Source organism: Cajanus cajan, chromosome 3 (assembly GCF_000230855.2).
Source record: "Cajanus cajan strain Asha chromosome 3, NIPB_CcT2T_4, whole genome shotgun sequence".
Classification (NCBI taxonomy): domain Eukaryota; kingdom Viridiplantae; phylum Streptophyta; class Magnoliopsida; order Fabales; family Fabaceae; genus Cajanus; species Cajanus cajan.
The window spans coordinates 37161941-37178930 of NC_138519.1; the positions used below are offsets into that span (position 1 = coordinate 37161941).

At 33.1% G+C, this 16990-nt stretch overlaps 1 protein-coding gene across 1 annotated transcript; it reads left to right on the forward strand.

The window, feature by feature from the left end:
- The first annotated feature begins 10669 nt into the window (after positions 1-10669).
- On the forward strand, positions 10670-14792 carry LOC109791823 (putative polygalacturonase At3g15720). Its single transcript, XM_020351172.3, has 8 exons — positions 10670-11299; positions 11474-11608; positions 12075-12254; positions 12904-13111; positions 13207-13288; positions 13457-13565; positions 14202-14303; positions 14409-14792. Exons 1-8 carry the CDS (start codon positions 11153-11155, stop codon positions 14631-14633), a joined length of 1188 nt encoding a protein of 395 aa, XP_020206761.1. The 5' UTR covers positions 10670-11152; the 3' UTR covers positions 14634-14792.
- Positions 14793-16990: the final 2198 nt, after the last annotated feature.

Sequence of the window (16990 nt, forward strand, 5' to 3'; positions counted from 1 at the left end):
ATGGCCGAAATTCATAAGGCAAATGCACTCCAAATGAAATGCCAAATGAACCCTAGATGCAACTTGGTGACCAAGGATGGAATCTATGGGTCTAGATTGGCTACAACTAGGTGCATGATAAGACCATGCAACCTTTGCCCTCCACTTGGGCCTAAGCCTTTCTATCACCAAAAATAGATCCAATGCTCACCAAAAATAGGCGTCACCCTTCTAATGTGATACCCTAGCCCAAATTAAAAACCTAATCATCTAGAGCACCCCTTAATACAAGGGTAAAATGGGAAATACAAAGAAAATAGTTCCTAGGACTAAAATACCCCAAAATACAAGGGTAAAATTGGCAAATAAGATAACCCTATACTAATGAGGCTTAGGAGAGAAACTAATACTCTATGATCATGAGGAGAGTGTCCCTTGGTGTGTGAACTCCCTCCTCCTCTTCAACTCTCCTAGCCATGGACCTAGTGATGGGGCCCACATGTGTCTTCAAGGATGGTCCTCCATTAGATCTTATTTGCTTGGTTCTCGTGTTATTGTCTATACTGACCATGCAACTCTAAAGTACCTGCTGAAAAAGGTTGAGTTAAAGCCCAGATTGATCAGGTGGATGCTCTGGCTCCAGGAGTTTGATTTGGATATCCGGGACAGGAGTGGAGCTCAGAATTTAGTGGCAGACCATCTCAGCAGAATTGAAAGAGCTGAGGATAGTGCTGACGTCTTGCCCATTCAGGATAACTTTCCTGATGAAAATTTGTTGATTGTTTCTTCTATTTCTGTTTCTTCTACCAGCCCTTGGTTTGCAAACGTTGTTAATTTTTAAGTTGCTTCTGTTTTTCCTCCCTTAGCATCACGACCTCAAATTGATAAAATTAAGAGTGATGCTAAGCATTATATTTGGGATGACCCCTATTTGTGGAAGTTGTGCAGTGACCAGGTGATTAGAAGATGCATACCAGATCATGAGATCGATTCGGTGTTGCAATTTTGTCACTCTTCCGCACCAGGTGGCCATCTAGGTATTCAGAGGACAACTCGCAAGGTGCTCGATTGTGGTTTCTACTGGCCCACCATCTTCAGAGATGCGTGGAAAATTTGTAGCACTTATGAGCAGTGTCAGCGAGCAGGAGGATCCCTTACATGGAGACAGCAGATGCCTCAGCAACCCATGCTATTCTGTGAGGTGTTTGATGTCTGGGGTATTGATTTCATTGGTCCCTTTCCTATTTCTTTTTGTTTTTCCTACATTCTTTTAGCTATTGATTATGTTTCAAAATGGGTGGAAGCCAAACCCACCAGAACTAATGATGCTCGGGTTGTTGTGGATTTTGTTAGATCTCACCTATTCTGCAGGTTTGGAGTACCCAGAGCTATTGTTAGTGATCAAGGCACCCATTTTTGTAACCGATCTATGCAGGCTTTGCTCAAAAAGTATGGGGTAGTGCACAAAATTTCTACACCCTACCACCCCTAAACCAATGGGCAAGCTGAAATTTCAAACAGGGAGATCAAGAGAATCTTAGAGAAGATTGTCCAGCCTAATAGGAAAGATTGGAGTAACAGGTTGGATGATGCTCTTTGGGCGCATAGGAATGCCTACAAAGCACCCATAGGGATGTCTCCTTATCAGGTTGTCTTTGGCAAGGCATGTCATTTACCTGTTAAGATTGAGCATCGGGCCTACTGGGCTGTGAAGACCTGCAACTTCTCCATTGATCAGGCTGGTGAGGAAAGGAGGTTGCAACTAAATGAGCTTGATGAGATCCTCTTGGAAGCCTACGAGAATTCAAAATTCTACAAGGAGAAAACCAAGAAGTTCCATGACAGCTTGATAGCTAGGAAGGACTTCGTGGTTGGCCAGAAAGTTCTCTTGTACAATTCTCGGCTCGGACTCATGGGTGGTAAGTTACGATCAAAGTGGATTGGACCTTTTGTTGTTACTAATGTTTATCCTTATGGTACAATTGAGATCAAAAGTGAATCCACAGATAAGAGCTTTAAAGTCAATGGGCATCGGCTGAAGCCATTCCTCAGCAATCCATCTTTGTTGAATGCAGTTGTAGAGGAGATGTCTCTGCTTGACCCTGCTTCTCTCCCACCATGATTTAGGGAGTTTTCTTTTTTCTTCTCCTTCTTTCCTTTTATTGCACTTGTCCAGATTTATTGATTGTTCTGATTGCTCTGATCTTCTGTTTGTGCCACATTGGGACAATGTGTGATTTAAGTGTGGGGGGAACTGTTTTGGTTATATGCTTTTAGGGTTTAATTGTTATTTTTGGGTCTAGGTTTTATGTTTAACTGTTTTGCATGTTTCTCTTTGATTTCTGGGTTTTGATAGTTTGTAGGCACTTGCTTCACTCTTGGATAGGAGTTTCTTGATACTATATGGTTTGAAATCCCTGGTTTTCTCTGCTTGGAAAGATGATTTTGAGGTTTTAGAGGTTGTTTTAATTATCACAGATATACCCTGTGTGAGGATTTGAGCCACTCTCTTTTCTTTCTTGTTTGTTATGCCTCTTGATTGCTTGCACAGTTTCCTTGTCTTGACTCTGTTTTATACTTCTTAATTCACATGCATGTTTGGATATGATTAAGGAATTTTGATTCACATAAGCCTCTAGACAAATAAGCCTACCTTGAATTAACTCCTCTGATAACCCCTGCTGAGCCTATTTCCCCTTCTTTGTTTGAAGCTCATTACAAGCCTTAAGTGAAAAACCATGATTACATTAACCTTAGGGAGTTTTGGAGCTTTGGAATTGTTTTGGGAATAAGTTCTTGAATAAGTGTGGGGGTGTGTGTATATTTCATTGGATGATGTATATTGGCTAGTTGATTTCTTATGCTATACATTTGACTCCTCTGCATGTTATCTTATCTCATTTCAAATTTTCGTGTGTACTGTTCACTATGTACTGTTCATCTTGAAAAAAAAAATCAAAAAAAAAATCAAAAAAAATCAAATAAAAAAAAGATAAAAAAAATGAAAAAGATAAGTTATTTGAGGCAAGAGAAAGAGGATTGGTTATCATAGAGGTCATTAGAGGTTTCTGGGTTTGTTTCTTGTACATATTCTTGACTTATTCCCCATTGCTCCTCTGGTTCCTCTGGTTTGTAGTTACTTATCCCATATATTATGCTCTACCCTGTCCTTGGCCTCATTACAACCCTAAAAAGACCTTTTGATCCTTATGTGCATGTTTATTGGGTGTTGATTTTAGAGGCTTGCTAAGTCTATCTGTTGCTTGTTTTTCATGAGTGCTTTGAGAGTATACAGTTGCCTAGAAACTTGAGAGATACAGTGATACAGTGCATCTAGTGAGGTTCTGTTGCTTTTGATTCACCTCTTGAGCTGATTGATTGTCTTGCCATGTTTTGAAATGCTAGGATGATTTCCATAAGTATCTGGTTTCTTTGACTCTTTGTGTGTTGGATGTTGTCTACTCCTTGTCTTTTTCCCAGGATTCATTGAGGATTGTGTAAATCTATTTGTTTTCTTATGTGTATTCTTGTTTCTGTTTCTTCCTATTGTGTCACTCTCTTTGCTGTCTTTGGAATTGTTCCTTGCTCTGCTTTTTGATTTTGCCCAGGAGTGCAAAAGGCTAAGTGTGGGGAATTTGATGAGTCATTATTTTCCCTTATTTCTTACCTTTCTGTACTTATTTTAATCTCTAATTTGTGCTTAATTGTTGATATTCTGCACTATTTTCTATTTGGGCTTTAATTGGACCGGTAATTCATATTTTAACTAATTTGAATTTTCTGAATCTAATTATTCCAAATTTTACTTTCAGGGCAGTTTAATAATTATTTGGGCTTAGAATTAATTTTTGGACTTCAAGTGGAGCTGCCACATCATCTTCCATGTCATCTGCCATGTCACCGCTGCACCATTTTCCACCTCAGCATTTAATTTCAATTTGTATTCTATTTTATTGTATTTTTCGGGTCAAACCTGACTTGGGGGCCCATTTTGACTCTTTTAGGTTTTATTTAGGGTTTTAGGGTAGCCACTAGGAGGATATTCTAATGTGACCACGTTGGGACCTCTCTCCCTTCCCTTTTTTTTACGTTTTACTTCCTCTCCGTTTTTGCTCTCTATTATTTACGTTTTTGGTCCCAGTCAGTCACGTTTTGGGTTTTGCTTGTTGTATTTTGAGATTGCATTTCATTTGAAGAATACAGATTGTTAGTTTCATTTTCTTCTACTTCTTCCTTGCATTTTCGTTTTCATTTCTGTTGAATGGAAAGCTAAAACCCTTGGGGTTGGCTCCTTGAGCAGATTGTAATCTCTATTTGGGGTTTTATTTGTATTTGAATCTGTGTTCTGCTTTGTTCTTCTTCATTGAATCTCTGAAACGTTTCTTCTTCATAACACCTGTTCATGCTTAATGAATCAGGTTGCTCACAGGTTGCTTAATCTTGTGGGGAGGTTTAATGTTGTATAGGTTTGCTTAATTCGTGTAGGGAAATCCTGAGTTAATCTTCGCTTAGTTGGTTAACTCGGATGGAACAAGGATTAAGTTATGAACAGAGAAATCTTTTGAGAACCAACGATAAAAGAGTTGCAATCTGAACAGAGAGTCAATCCATTTTTTTTTCATTTGTTGTGCTACCTGCGTTTTATTTCGTTTTATTGTGTTATAAACTGAAAATCTGAACCAAACCCCCCCCCCCACTTCGTGTGTTTAAGCCTTTGACAGAGAAAAATGGTCCTTGGGAGACGACCTAGGACAACTTCCTAGTACTGCATTTAATTGTTTTTAAATTTGACCGGATACGGCATCGATCAATGTCTCTCTTTTTTTTTACTACATACACCCACGAACAATCATGTTAAAATCCATGGTCTAGGATCCCTGTCAAAGAAAGTGCTTTGTATAGGAAGGTTCTAACTGTCCTCACTAGTCTTTAAAGGCTCCCAAGGTGCCCCCATCATAAGGATCCAGTATCTCTATCACTGTCACCTGGAAGACACTATGGTCTAATTCAATATTTTGGGTTAGAGTAGTAATTAGTTATCACATAGAGTTAATTTTTGACAAGACTTGTAGTACGTCAACCACTCCCTACGGTTTATAAGCTCATGCCCTCGGGTGTAGGGGGAATTGATGTGTGCAAAGGTTTGTGTATAGTTAGTCATTTCAAACCAAGTGCGAAATTTAAACAAACATGCAAATATTAAGGCCAAGCAAATAAAAACAAATAAAGTAAATGGGAAAAGATATTTGAACTATTATACTTATCTTGCTAATTTCATCATTTATTGGGCCTGACCTTCTTAAAGTTTCCCTAGTGGAGTCACCATTTACCGGAACCTGAAAAATTTTGATCTTGTTCACAAATGGTTTTGACTTTCGTTTTGAAAATCTCATCGGTTAGGGAATGCCGAGAAACCAAAATAATCCATAATCAATGGTTTTTGGGAAAGGTTTGAAGGAGTTGTCATTAATATTTTACTCAAAACATAAAAAAAAAAGTTTTCACAAATCAATTATGGCTTTCATAGCCAGAATTGGGTTCGGGGGTCGGTTACGTGTAGGAAAGGTGTTAAGAATCCTACAATGCCCTAATTCGATACCTTATGATGAATTTAGCATAATAAAGAATAATAATTTAAATATTTTATCCCTTTTTTATTAATTATTTACACATTGTTCTTGTTACAAATATTTACAAAAATAAGGGGTTTAAACTCCGAGCGTTTGAAAAGATGTTATTGACATGATTATTATCTACTAAAGGCAATATCATATGAATAAGATAATTTAAATAAAGAAGAGAGATGGAATTGATGAAAATACCTCCGAGGCAAGCTTTATAGAAATCTTCAAATGTTGTGGTAAAGGCATGTTTTGGCAGTCCTTTTCTCTACAAAAGATCTCACAAACACTCAAGAAATACAAAAGAGGGAGAGAGAAGTGTTTCAAAACTTAAACTAATGAAAATGGGTCAAAAGTCCCAACTTTTTTGATCGATTTTTGGTCCTATTACATTGTACATGAGGCACCTATTTATAGGCATCATAACCAACTGGAACGACCATTTTGATCAATGGAATAGGGCATTCCAAATTAGTTTTTATGGCCAAAATTTGAATTTGGAATGGCCCATTTCAAAATTAAAATGGTCCATTCCAAACTACTGTATTGTTCATCGCAACTTGGGTCAAAACGACCCATTTTGGATTGGGAACGACCCGTTTTGAGCTAGGGTTTTTAGGCCTTTTTGATGGTTTGGAACGACCTGTTCTGGATTGTAAACGACCCGTTCTGAGCTCCTAATTTGTCCTTTTTAGGATTTTGGACATTTTGATGCTTTTCTAGTCCATTCTGATGTTATGTTAAGCCTTCCAAAGATTGTTTGTCGCGTTTTAGTAGTCCTTTGTCTTGTTTTGGCATCCCAGACAAAATTGGTTGTCTACAATTTTCAAACTTAATAAAACTTTGTAGACTTGATCTATTATTAAGAACTTTAAGTAACTCTACAAAGAGTTACTACTATTTAAATAGATGAATCTCTCCTAATATATATATATATATATATATAGAAGAGGGTTCAAACGACACTGGTGTAACTTTTACTAAGTGTTACACCGCTCAATAACTTTATATTAAATGTGAATTTTAAAAATTCAACCGTTAGATTGAAAGTTCATATCTCTTAGATCATATATATCAAATTTTATATTAATCTAAGATGATTTGATACTTCATTCTCATAAAACAAAATTGACGTAATATATACATTTCAAAATATACTAAAATATGAACACTTTGATTACCTTCAAGTTGTTGTTCAATTTTAACAAAATTTGACATATTTGATCTAAGAGATATGAACTTTCAATCTAACGATTGTATTTTCAAAATTCACATTTAATATAAAGTTATTAAGCGGTGTAACTCTTAGTAAAAATTACACCGGTGTCGTTTGAACCCTCCTCACACACACACACACACACACACACACACACACACACACACACACACACACACACATATATATATATATATATATATATATATATATATATATATATTAAGTTAGACGAAGCAATTCCCAACAAAGTTTTGAATAAGACAAATATAATACATATTGTTATTTCTAACATGTGTGTTAGTGTTTTAGAAAAACATAAGTACTGGAAAGTTGAAAAATAGACAACACGTGCCACTTCTTATACTAGAACCAAGATAAAGGAAGGAAAGCTTCAAGCATCAGACGGAATGGTCAAACAAAGCCAAGTCCATCACAAGAAGGAAAATGATCAAGCTTCAGACGATACAGATGATAAACAAAACTTCTTCAAATACCAAACGAAGATGAGTTAAGGCAAAGCATAAAATGAGGATCAGACAAAGCAAAGTCAAGTGATAGATGAAATACGACATGAGCGCAGACGATAATGAATCAAATACCATACGTAGGTGTGTCAAGCACAACCTAAAGCGAAACATAAGGACTCAGACGAAGGTTGGTCAAGAATCAAACAAAAGTCAACTACATATCAGACGAAGGACAACACAGACTAAAAAGAATTTCAGACGGAAATGAAGTCTATCCATCTACAATGTTGACCAGACCAAAGGAAGTCAAAGTATTCATGACAAATGCTCAGACGGAGATCAAGTCTTGACATGCACATGGACTACCAGATGCAAACGAAGACTGTCATGCAAGCATTTGAATAATTAAGTCTCAAGGAACAATTCAGGCATCATCTACAATCATACAAGAGCTCTCAATATGATCGCGTGCTAAAAGGAAAAGAAGAAGAAAGAGAAATGCAAGCCCAAAAGTTGAAGCATGCATGTGTCAAAAAAAGTACATTACTTTTTCAGATAAAGGTAACACCTCTGCAACTACGATGACCGGAAAAGGACAAGAAATTCCTAGGTCATAGTTAAAGTCAGACACTGCAGCTAAAAAAATGCAAAAGACTTCATGCAATGTCTATAAACAGGAAGCAACATTTAATGCAAGATTTAATGCATTAAATGAAAGATCAAATTAGTCATGAACGACTACATTCTACTTCAACGGACGCTTGTAACGGGCAGATTTTATAGAGACTATATATATGTCATGACTTCAAACCTGGAAAGGTTGGCGAAGATTGATTCCAAGCCCAACAAGCAACAAAATTAGAGACAAAGCATACATAGTCAAATGTACAATATTGTATTGTATTTATCTCTATAAACTAAGGAGTTATAAGTGTAACTTAGGAACATAAACCTTAGTGAGTGTAGTAAATTCTTGTATCCTCTCTGTGAGAGTAAACCACACACTCAAAACAAATTGTTTATCATTTGTAATGCTTGAAGAGGTTAGGGAAAGAATACTTGTATAAGCCTGGAGAGACTTGTCAAAGAATCCTCACTAAGAGCCTGAAGAGGCTGAACAAAGAATACTAGCGTTAATGAGTGAAGTTAGCAGGCCAAGAGTGGTCAATAATCCTCACTGAGAGCCTGAAAAGGCTGAACAAAGAATACTAGTGCTAATGAGTGAAGTTAGCCAACCAGGAGTGGTTGATAATATGATGGCATCCTTACTCGCATGAACATGAGATGATGAGAAAAGGAAGAGGACGCCTACTACAAGGATCAAGTTCTTCAAAGGTGGCACAAGGTTTTAGGGTGGATGATGATGAAATGGACGAAAATGGAGGTTGGGTAGAAGGTGTTTAAGGAAATGCTTGAGAAGGGTACTCTAGGGTTGGCTCACTTCATGATGATGAAGGCCACTTCTAGGGTTATTTCTCTCAAGGTGGAGATGGGAGGGAGGTGGCCGAATTAGCCAAGGGTGACTAAGGAAAGATATAAAGGCACAAAAGACTCTCTTTATATTCAATATCCAAAGTATTTACAAGGTGTGGTGCCTAGGGTATTTATAGGAGTGGGAGGCATCTAGGGTTGCATTTAGGGTGCCAAATGCACACCAAATGAAACCCAAATTAACCCTAGATGAAACTTGGTGGCCAAGGATGGAATCTTTGGGTTTAGTTAGGCTACATCTAGGTGCATGATAAGACCATGCAACCTTTGCCCTCCACTTGGGCCTAAGCCTTTCTAAGTCCAAAAATAGGTCCAAACACCACCAAAAATGCGTCTAGCTCCCTAATTAAATACCTTAGCCCAAAATTAAAAACCTATGATCTAAAGTACCCCATAATACAAGGGTAACATGGGAAATACAATAGAAAATAAATCCTATAACTAAGATACCCCAAAATACAAGGGTAAAATAGGAAATTAAAGACAAGGGCAAAAATAGGAATAAAAATAAATGTTATAAAAACTTAGGAGCTAAGGCCCAAAAGTAGGCTTACTCCTCCTATGATTTTTCAACACCAACTCATTCCTCTTGCCTCCTTCAATATATCACCTCTTGGTCTTCTTGGCCTTAGTGTTATTCCATCATAATACTCGGGGACCAAGAGTGGTCGAGAATACTCCCTAAGAGCCTAAAGAGGCTGAACAAAGAATAGTAGCGCCAATGAGTGAAGTTGGAAAACCAGGAGTGATTGAGAATACTCACTAAGAGCCTGAAGAGGCTGAACAAAGAATACTAACGCTAACGAGTGAAGTTGGCAGGCCAAAAGTGGTCGACAATACTTGGCAAACCAAAAGTGGTGATAATACTTGTACTTAATTGAAAATCTAGTGGAACCCTTCAATTGAAGGAGACTAGACGTAACTCAGTCTAAGCGAACCAGTATAAAAATCGTTGCACTATTTATTTATGTTTCAGACTCAATTTCATTTAGTTGAAATATCATACTAAAAATTTCGTCCATTTCTTATTCTTCACTGCAATTCTCTTCAGACGAAAAATACATATGTTTAACTTATTATGTTAAGAAACATTTTCCTTGTGCAGACGATAAACTCTCAGACGCAAAATCTTTTGTTGAGTCAATCCTGCACAATTTTTTTAACTATTCAAAATAATATTTTTATTGGACGAAAAAGAGTCTCTCTGGGAAAACGGTTTTAAAATTTCTTTGTTCATACAAACACATATTCAACCCCCTTCTATGTGTTTTTTCTCTGACTTCAATATAAATATATATATATATATATATATATTTCAAGGATTATAATAAATTCATTTCAACCCACCATTGTCGTGTTTATTTAAATTAGTTCATGTGTGTTGACTCAAGGGCTCAAATATGATCTAATTGTTCATATATTATGGGTGTGTTTGTTAAAACTAGCTTATAATTTAGTTGAAAGATTATAAATTGATTGAAAACTTATAAGTTGTAAGCTAAGAGCTAGAAAGTAGAAACTTATAAAGCTAGCTTACTAAATTGAAAGTGTTAGGCAGATTTAGTTGATATTTTTTAACCGATAAATGTAAAATGACATAAAATAATTTTTATAATGAGAATGGAAGAATGATAATATAGATAAAATAGTTTTTAAATTAAAAATAGTAAAAAAAAATAGTTTCAAATAAATTAAACAGGAATTGACTAGGAGAATGAAAAAAAAAATGTTAAAAACTTATCAGTTTTAAGCTAGTTACTTCAGAATAAGTTACCGGCTCTAAAAATTGACTCGTATAAATTCTTGAAACAAAAAAATTTATTTTGGTGATACTAACGTATAAATTAGTCAAGCTTATCAGTTCATAAAATTCCTTTTCAAATACACTCTATATGAGTGGGAAAATTTGTAATTTGGGCTTCTATTGTTATTTTTCTTTTTCTTTTTAGTAGTCAAACCGTTTTGATTTTACTTTTTTTTTATCTGTTTTGAATTGGCATTAAAAAATACATTTTTGTAAGCAAAAATATAATTAGAAAATTAAATAGTTATTGAAAAGTCAAAGGTTGAAAGTATTACAGATCAACAAGCATTTAAATAGTAAAGATAAAATTTTAATTAAATAATAAATTAACGGCTTTAATAGGTCAAAGTTTTAAAAAAATAAGTTAATATAAACCTTGTGATTGTGTATTATTTTCTTGTTATTCTTTAGTTACTTTTCATCCACTATTAATCGTTGATGCAAATTTTTGCTTATTTAAACCTTGACAACCTAAGATTTTGTTCAATATGTTAACTAATTACTATTCTTGATCTTCCCAAGGATAGTAAAAATAAAATTTCCTTGCTAATTCCATACTTAATTATTAAACATGCAAAGGCTAAACACTTGTCTTTATTTGATTCTTGGTTTTGTTGCACCATGTTTCTGTGATACATCATTTGTTGGAACCAATAACACATTTTTTAATGTAATAGACTATGGTGCTAAGGGTGATGGCAAATCTGATGATACCCAGGTATATGTGTTTTTGTTCTTTTTCCCTCTCTTAATTTACTTTTTCACACCCCATTTTAGGACGAAGTATATTGTTATTATTTTGGAAGTATAATATAAAATGTTGCTACTATCTTGGTACACATTCAATAGGTTTTGTCCAATTAAAAATGCTTTTGTTTTGACTTCGTGATAGGCATTTGTTACTGCATGGCAGCATGCGTGTGGAACACAAGGGGCATCAACTCTAGTTATACCACCAAAAACAGTGTTTCTGGTGAGGAACCTACGCCTAGAGGGTCCTTGTAATGCTACAAGTATTCTTATTCAGGTATTCAACTTTTAATATATTTTTCAATAAGTTTTTTAATTATTAACTTTTCGATTTGAGCATACGTATAATATTATTTGGATTTGAGCAAGGCATGCGTGAAATATCGTTTTATGTTCGTAATCACACGAGCTTTTACTTTCCTTTTGATAAGTATTATGAACTAATCTATTTTATTAACTCTATATAATTATTTATTATATTTTTTATGGATATAATCCACGCTCTGTCGAGCATTATTTTGATGTAGACAGAAATTAAAATTGAGAGTATCAAATCAATCTTCCATATTCCGAAACAATTTTTATTTATATATTATGTATAAACAAGAAAGTCACACGTAATCTCACAACATTAAGATGGAATAAACTCTATATATTTCATCAAACAATATTTTTTTTTCACCGTTTCTCCAAGAATTCCTTACAATATGCTTTATTTAAATTTCCTTCTCTCTTCTTTTCAGCTTCAAGGGGAAATAGTTGCACCTGCCAAAAATGAATGGATAAATGGTCTCACAATTGATGAAGAGTCTAATTTGATTTTGATCTCAAAAGTAAATAGTCTCACGGTTGATGGAAACGGAGGGCTAATAGATGGCTATGGTTCTACTTGGTGGGCATGCAAACGTTGTACACGACCAATGGTTTGACGATTCCAAATTCAACTTTTACCATATAATTTATTTTCTTTATATATTAATATCGACATTAAAATTGCCAAATCATTATTATTTTAGTGGTTATTAATTTTAATTTTTTTAAAACCTCAACCTATGTCAATGTACTTATGTATACTAAACCAAGTTGGTAATTATTTAAGTTGATACTTTTGTTTTCAAAAGTATGCAATTGCACATATTGTGGATCTTGATGGATTGTTCAGATGTGCCTCTATATTTAAATTGCATCAAAGTTGGTTTTAGTCCCAACCAAAAAATGCCTCCTCATGATAAAGGATAAACAAGTCGTGAACATGATGTAGAGTTCCTCTTATCCCAATTGTTGTTGTCATTTTTAAGTTTGCGTAAAAGGAGCAATTAAAGGTTGCGATTTTTCTGTCTTGTGGTTTCTTTTTCTTTATAATTGCTAAATAGTGGGTATTGTGTCACATGATATTGTATTATCACCAACTTGATTACTTATTTCAAGTTTTGTAATGATGTAAACTTTGGCTTTTGATAATAAAAAAGGGGGAAAAAACATTGTAAAAATAAGATGAAAGAGAACTTATATGTATGAATATAATAATCATATAATTAATGAGTGACTGAATTTTTCATGTTGATGATGCAGATCCTTAAATTCCTATCATGCAATGATCTTAGTGTTAGTAACCTGATGATCATAAATAGTCCAAAAGCTCACATACATGTAAATTTTTGTGATGGTGCCATATTATCTAATATCAATATTAGTGCACCTGGTGATAGTCCCAACACCGATGGAATTGATATTTCTTCCTCAAAAAATATCATAGTAGAAGATTCCACTTTCGAAACTGGTAAATCAAGTTCTCATGTTATGTACATATCAAACGTTGTGTTTGAAAATAATAACTAGTTTTGCAATATTAATTTTTATTGTATTTCCAAACAGGTGATGATTGTATTGCCATCACTGGTAACTCCTCTTACATCAATGCCACAAGAATTGCTTGTGGACCAGGTCATGGAATAAGGTTTATATAAATTGTTTCTTAGTTTATCTAATATGATTGTGCGAATTATCACTCAGTTGCACATGATGTCGAACTATACAAAAAATTTCTTTGATTAAATAAATTTCAATCTTTTTTTATTCCTAACTTTTAGTAAGTCTAATCAATAAACGTTAATGTTTTAATCAGCATTGGAAGCCTGGGTAGAAACAATGCTAATGATAGAGTGGAAGAAGTTCATGTACGAAATTGTACCTTCACAAACACCAAAAATGGAGCAAGAATCAAGACATGGATCGTAAGTAATACAACAATGGCAAATTTTCATCCTATAACTATTTTATTATAATTAATTATATATATTGTTCCTTTTCTTAATTAGTTTTTCCTGCCCGATTCAGATAATTATATAAACAATTATGAGTAGAAATATATTACAAAAAATTCTTTAATATGTTTATAATCTCTGTAGTATATGCCTTTTAGTCCCCATAAAAATAATGTTCATTATGATTCCTATAAAATATTCTTTTGCGATTTTAGTCACTACTCACTAATGTTACTTTTTAAATCCTTATAAAATTGTTAAATTTAGATTCATCTCTACAAAATTTTGTTTTAAATTTTAGTCCCTGATTGTTTTCAATAGATGATTGTAACGTCATCAATAAATAATGATAGGAACTACAATTATAAAATAAAATTTTATAGAATAAAATCAATAAAAAATTTACTGAGACTAAAACTAATATATATATATATATATATAATAAGAACTTAAAAATTGTATTTAGGACTATAAAATATTATTATTATTTATGTAAAATTGGTTTAGTGTTGTACTTGATAAAACTGAGAATCAAATCCTATAACTATTTTCCCAAGTAACTTACTAACTAAAAGGAACTTTTATATATTGTCCAAATTTTTGCAGGGTGGATCAGGTTATGCAAGAAAAATCTACTTTGAGCAAATCATATTATCACAGGCTAAAAACCCAATAATTATAAATCAGTACTATAGTGATTATGTAACGGTAATCATTCTTAACTTTAGATTCTTAGTATATCTTGTGATTTCAACTTGCCTTCCCCTTTATTGCTTATATATTAAAGTTGTGTTTTGAATTTGGCCTAAATAGAATGGAGGGTTGGAAGTGAGCGACGTGACATACCGTGGATTCCAAGGAACATCTCTGAATGACAAAGCTATTACCTTAAATTGTTCCTCATCAGGTTGTTTCAACATTGTATTGGATCAGATTAACATTGTCTCTTCTGAACCAGGAGCGACGGCTTATTGCACTATCTATAATGCTCGTGGAACAGCTACATCTACGGTTCCAAATTGTTCTCTGTCGACATGAATTATTGGCTTCATATATGTATAAGCCAAATGCCTAGAAGTGGCATTTTTATGAGAACTTTAATAAATGTCATTGGGAACACCCAACTATAAGATATTGATAGACAAAAACCGTTAGTGTAAGGGTGCTGTCAAGTAATAAAATTTATTGTTCCCTCAACTGTTACTGTGTTTTTCATGTCGTGGTGATGTTTATACATCAGAATTAAAAAGAAGAAAAATGATTTAAAATTAAGAGATTGATGAGAGATAAAATTGAAATTAAGAATGAGTAATTAATTTAAACCAAATTCAATTAATTAAAATGCTTTTATGATCATGCTTTTCCACTATAAATAACCAATTAAGTAATTTAATTAATCTTGTGTGTTCTAACAAGTTTTGTTTAAAGGCAAATTAATTTACGGTACTCTTAGTTCTCTTTCAATCAACAAATGAGTATCTAATAATTAATCAAAATATTATCCCCTACTTTCTTGGTTGTTGTTTTTAATTAAAAATTAAAGCTCTTAGTTTGTTAATTAATTCGTTTTACTCCTTATATTTGATTCTATTATCGCAAATTAAAGGTTTAATCCTTTCCCATGGTTCCAGTGTTGTGGGTTCATCAACTCTAATCATCCCTAAACCCTCATGATTATTTGAAATGCAAGCCAAATTCATTCAACATACAAGAAAAGAAATAAGAAAGAATCAAAATAAATAAGAGTCACACAAGCATTAACTAATTCAATTCATTAGCAAATTCATAGGGTTTGTACCTAATCTTCAAATCAAGGAGAACATCCCATATGTAGCCATGAAAACAAGATAAAAAAAAAATAGAAAAAGAAAGCATCAAATTAGAAAGTAGAGCAAAGAAGAAGATCTAAGCATCCTTTCTCTCTCTCTCTAACTGTAGTCTTTTCTAATCTTATCAAAACAGACTCAAAACTACTAAGAGTAGCTATTCAAAACCTTAAAATATTAATTGGATCCCTCGTGAAGGTGTTAGGACTAGCTACATTGATGTCAAGAAGGTATAGATAGGTTTTTTAGAAGGCCAGGGGACACAAACCATTGTGACCAAACCCACACTATTGTTGCACTGTCTATCGACGAGATTTTGAGCTAGCTTTGTTCTCACATTGTTTTGGGGATCTCCCAAAATCATGTTGCTGCCTTTTTTTTTATTTATTAATTTCTTCAAAATAGAATCATGAATTGGCTTTAAAATAATTTCCAAAGGTCTTCATGTTCTTCCTAAGGTCCCTAAATCCTCAACTTCTTAATCTTTTAGTCAAAAACCACTTTTAGAAAAGCTAAATAGCAGAAAAACACAAAAGCGGCATAACAAATATCGCAAATGAAAAAACAAAACATAATTAGATATAAACGTTGCCAACATATTATAATGAAATGTTGTCTTTTAAAGGTCCGGACAATGTCAAAAAGATACAACAAGAATGAACTTGTAATTAATGAAGGTAAAAGATTAAATCTTTTTTTAAGTTATAAGTTAGATTTTTAGCCCATTTTTTCTTTTTATATTTTTTATTATATTTTTTTTTTCATAATTTTGACCTTGTATTTTGAAGTTAAATAGTGTATATAAAAATTTATTTTATTGTAATTTTTATTTGTAAGGATGTAAATAGTATTTTAGAGGGATATAACTAAAAAAATACTACAAGAAGTTCATTAATTAGCGACAGAAAAAGTTATAAAAATATTTGTCGCTATTTAGTAGCAGCATGTGAAAACAATTTAGGGAGATTTTATTTTGTGGCCAATAAGTCACAAATTAATATTTTTGATTAGCAGGGACCCTCTTTATTTCGTCACTAATCCCTATCAAATGTTTTCATAAACTAGCTTTTACATTAGAGAGGAAAGTTTTTTGTCGCCATTTGGTCGTTGATATCTCACATAATTTATTTACTTAAAAAGTTGATTAGATTTATAAAAAAATATATTGGATTTTTAATATATATAAATTAAACTACTATTTTAACTTGAAAAATACACATGTTAAATACTTATTATATATAAATAAAATTTAAAATAAATTTTATATATAAATTAATAATATATTTGAGTATATAAATTATATTTAAGATTTAAATAAATAGATATTTTTACATATATAAATTATTTTGAAAATATTTTTTTTTAATTCATAAATAATTATGATAAATAAAAATTGAATTGGATGCAAGATAGTTGTTTATCTTTTATATATAAGATTTAATTTATGATATTATTTATATATATATATATATATATATATATATATATATATGAGGAAGGATTCATTTGCTCTAATAATAAGTCTAACTAGACTTATTCTACTCAATAACTCATGCTCTACATTGAATT

What these genes read in the sequence shown, in the direction of transcription:
- LOC109791823 (XM_020351172.3), top strand. Translation starts at nt 11,153, where the DNA reads ATGCAAAGGCTAAACACTTGTCTTTATTTGATTCTTGGTTTTGTTGCA. An exon ending in AGATTCCACTTTCGAAACTG is followed by an intron (nt 13,112 to 13,206) that starts GTAAATCAAGTT and finishes ATTTCCAAACAG; the next exon opens with GTGATGATTGTATTGCCATC. An exon ending in ACTATAGTGATTATGTAACG is followed by an intron (nt 14,304 to 14,408) that starts GTAATCATTCTT and finishes TGGCCTAAATAG; the next exon opens with AATGGAGGGTTGGAAGTGAG.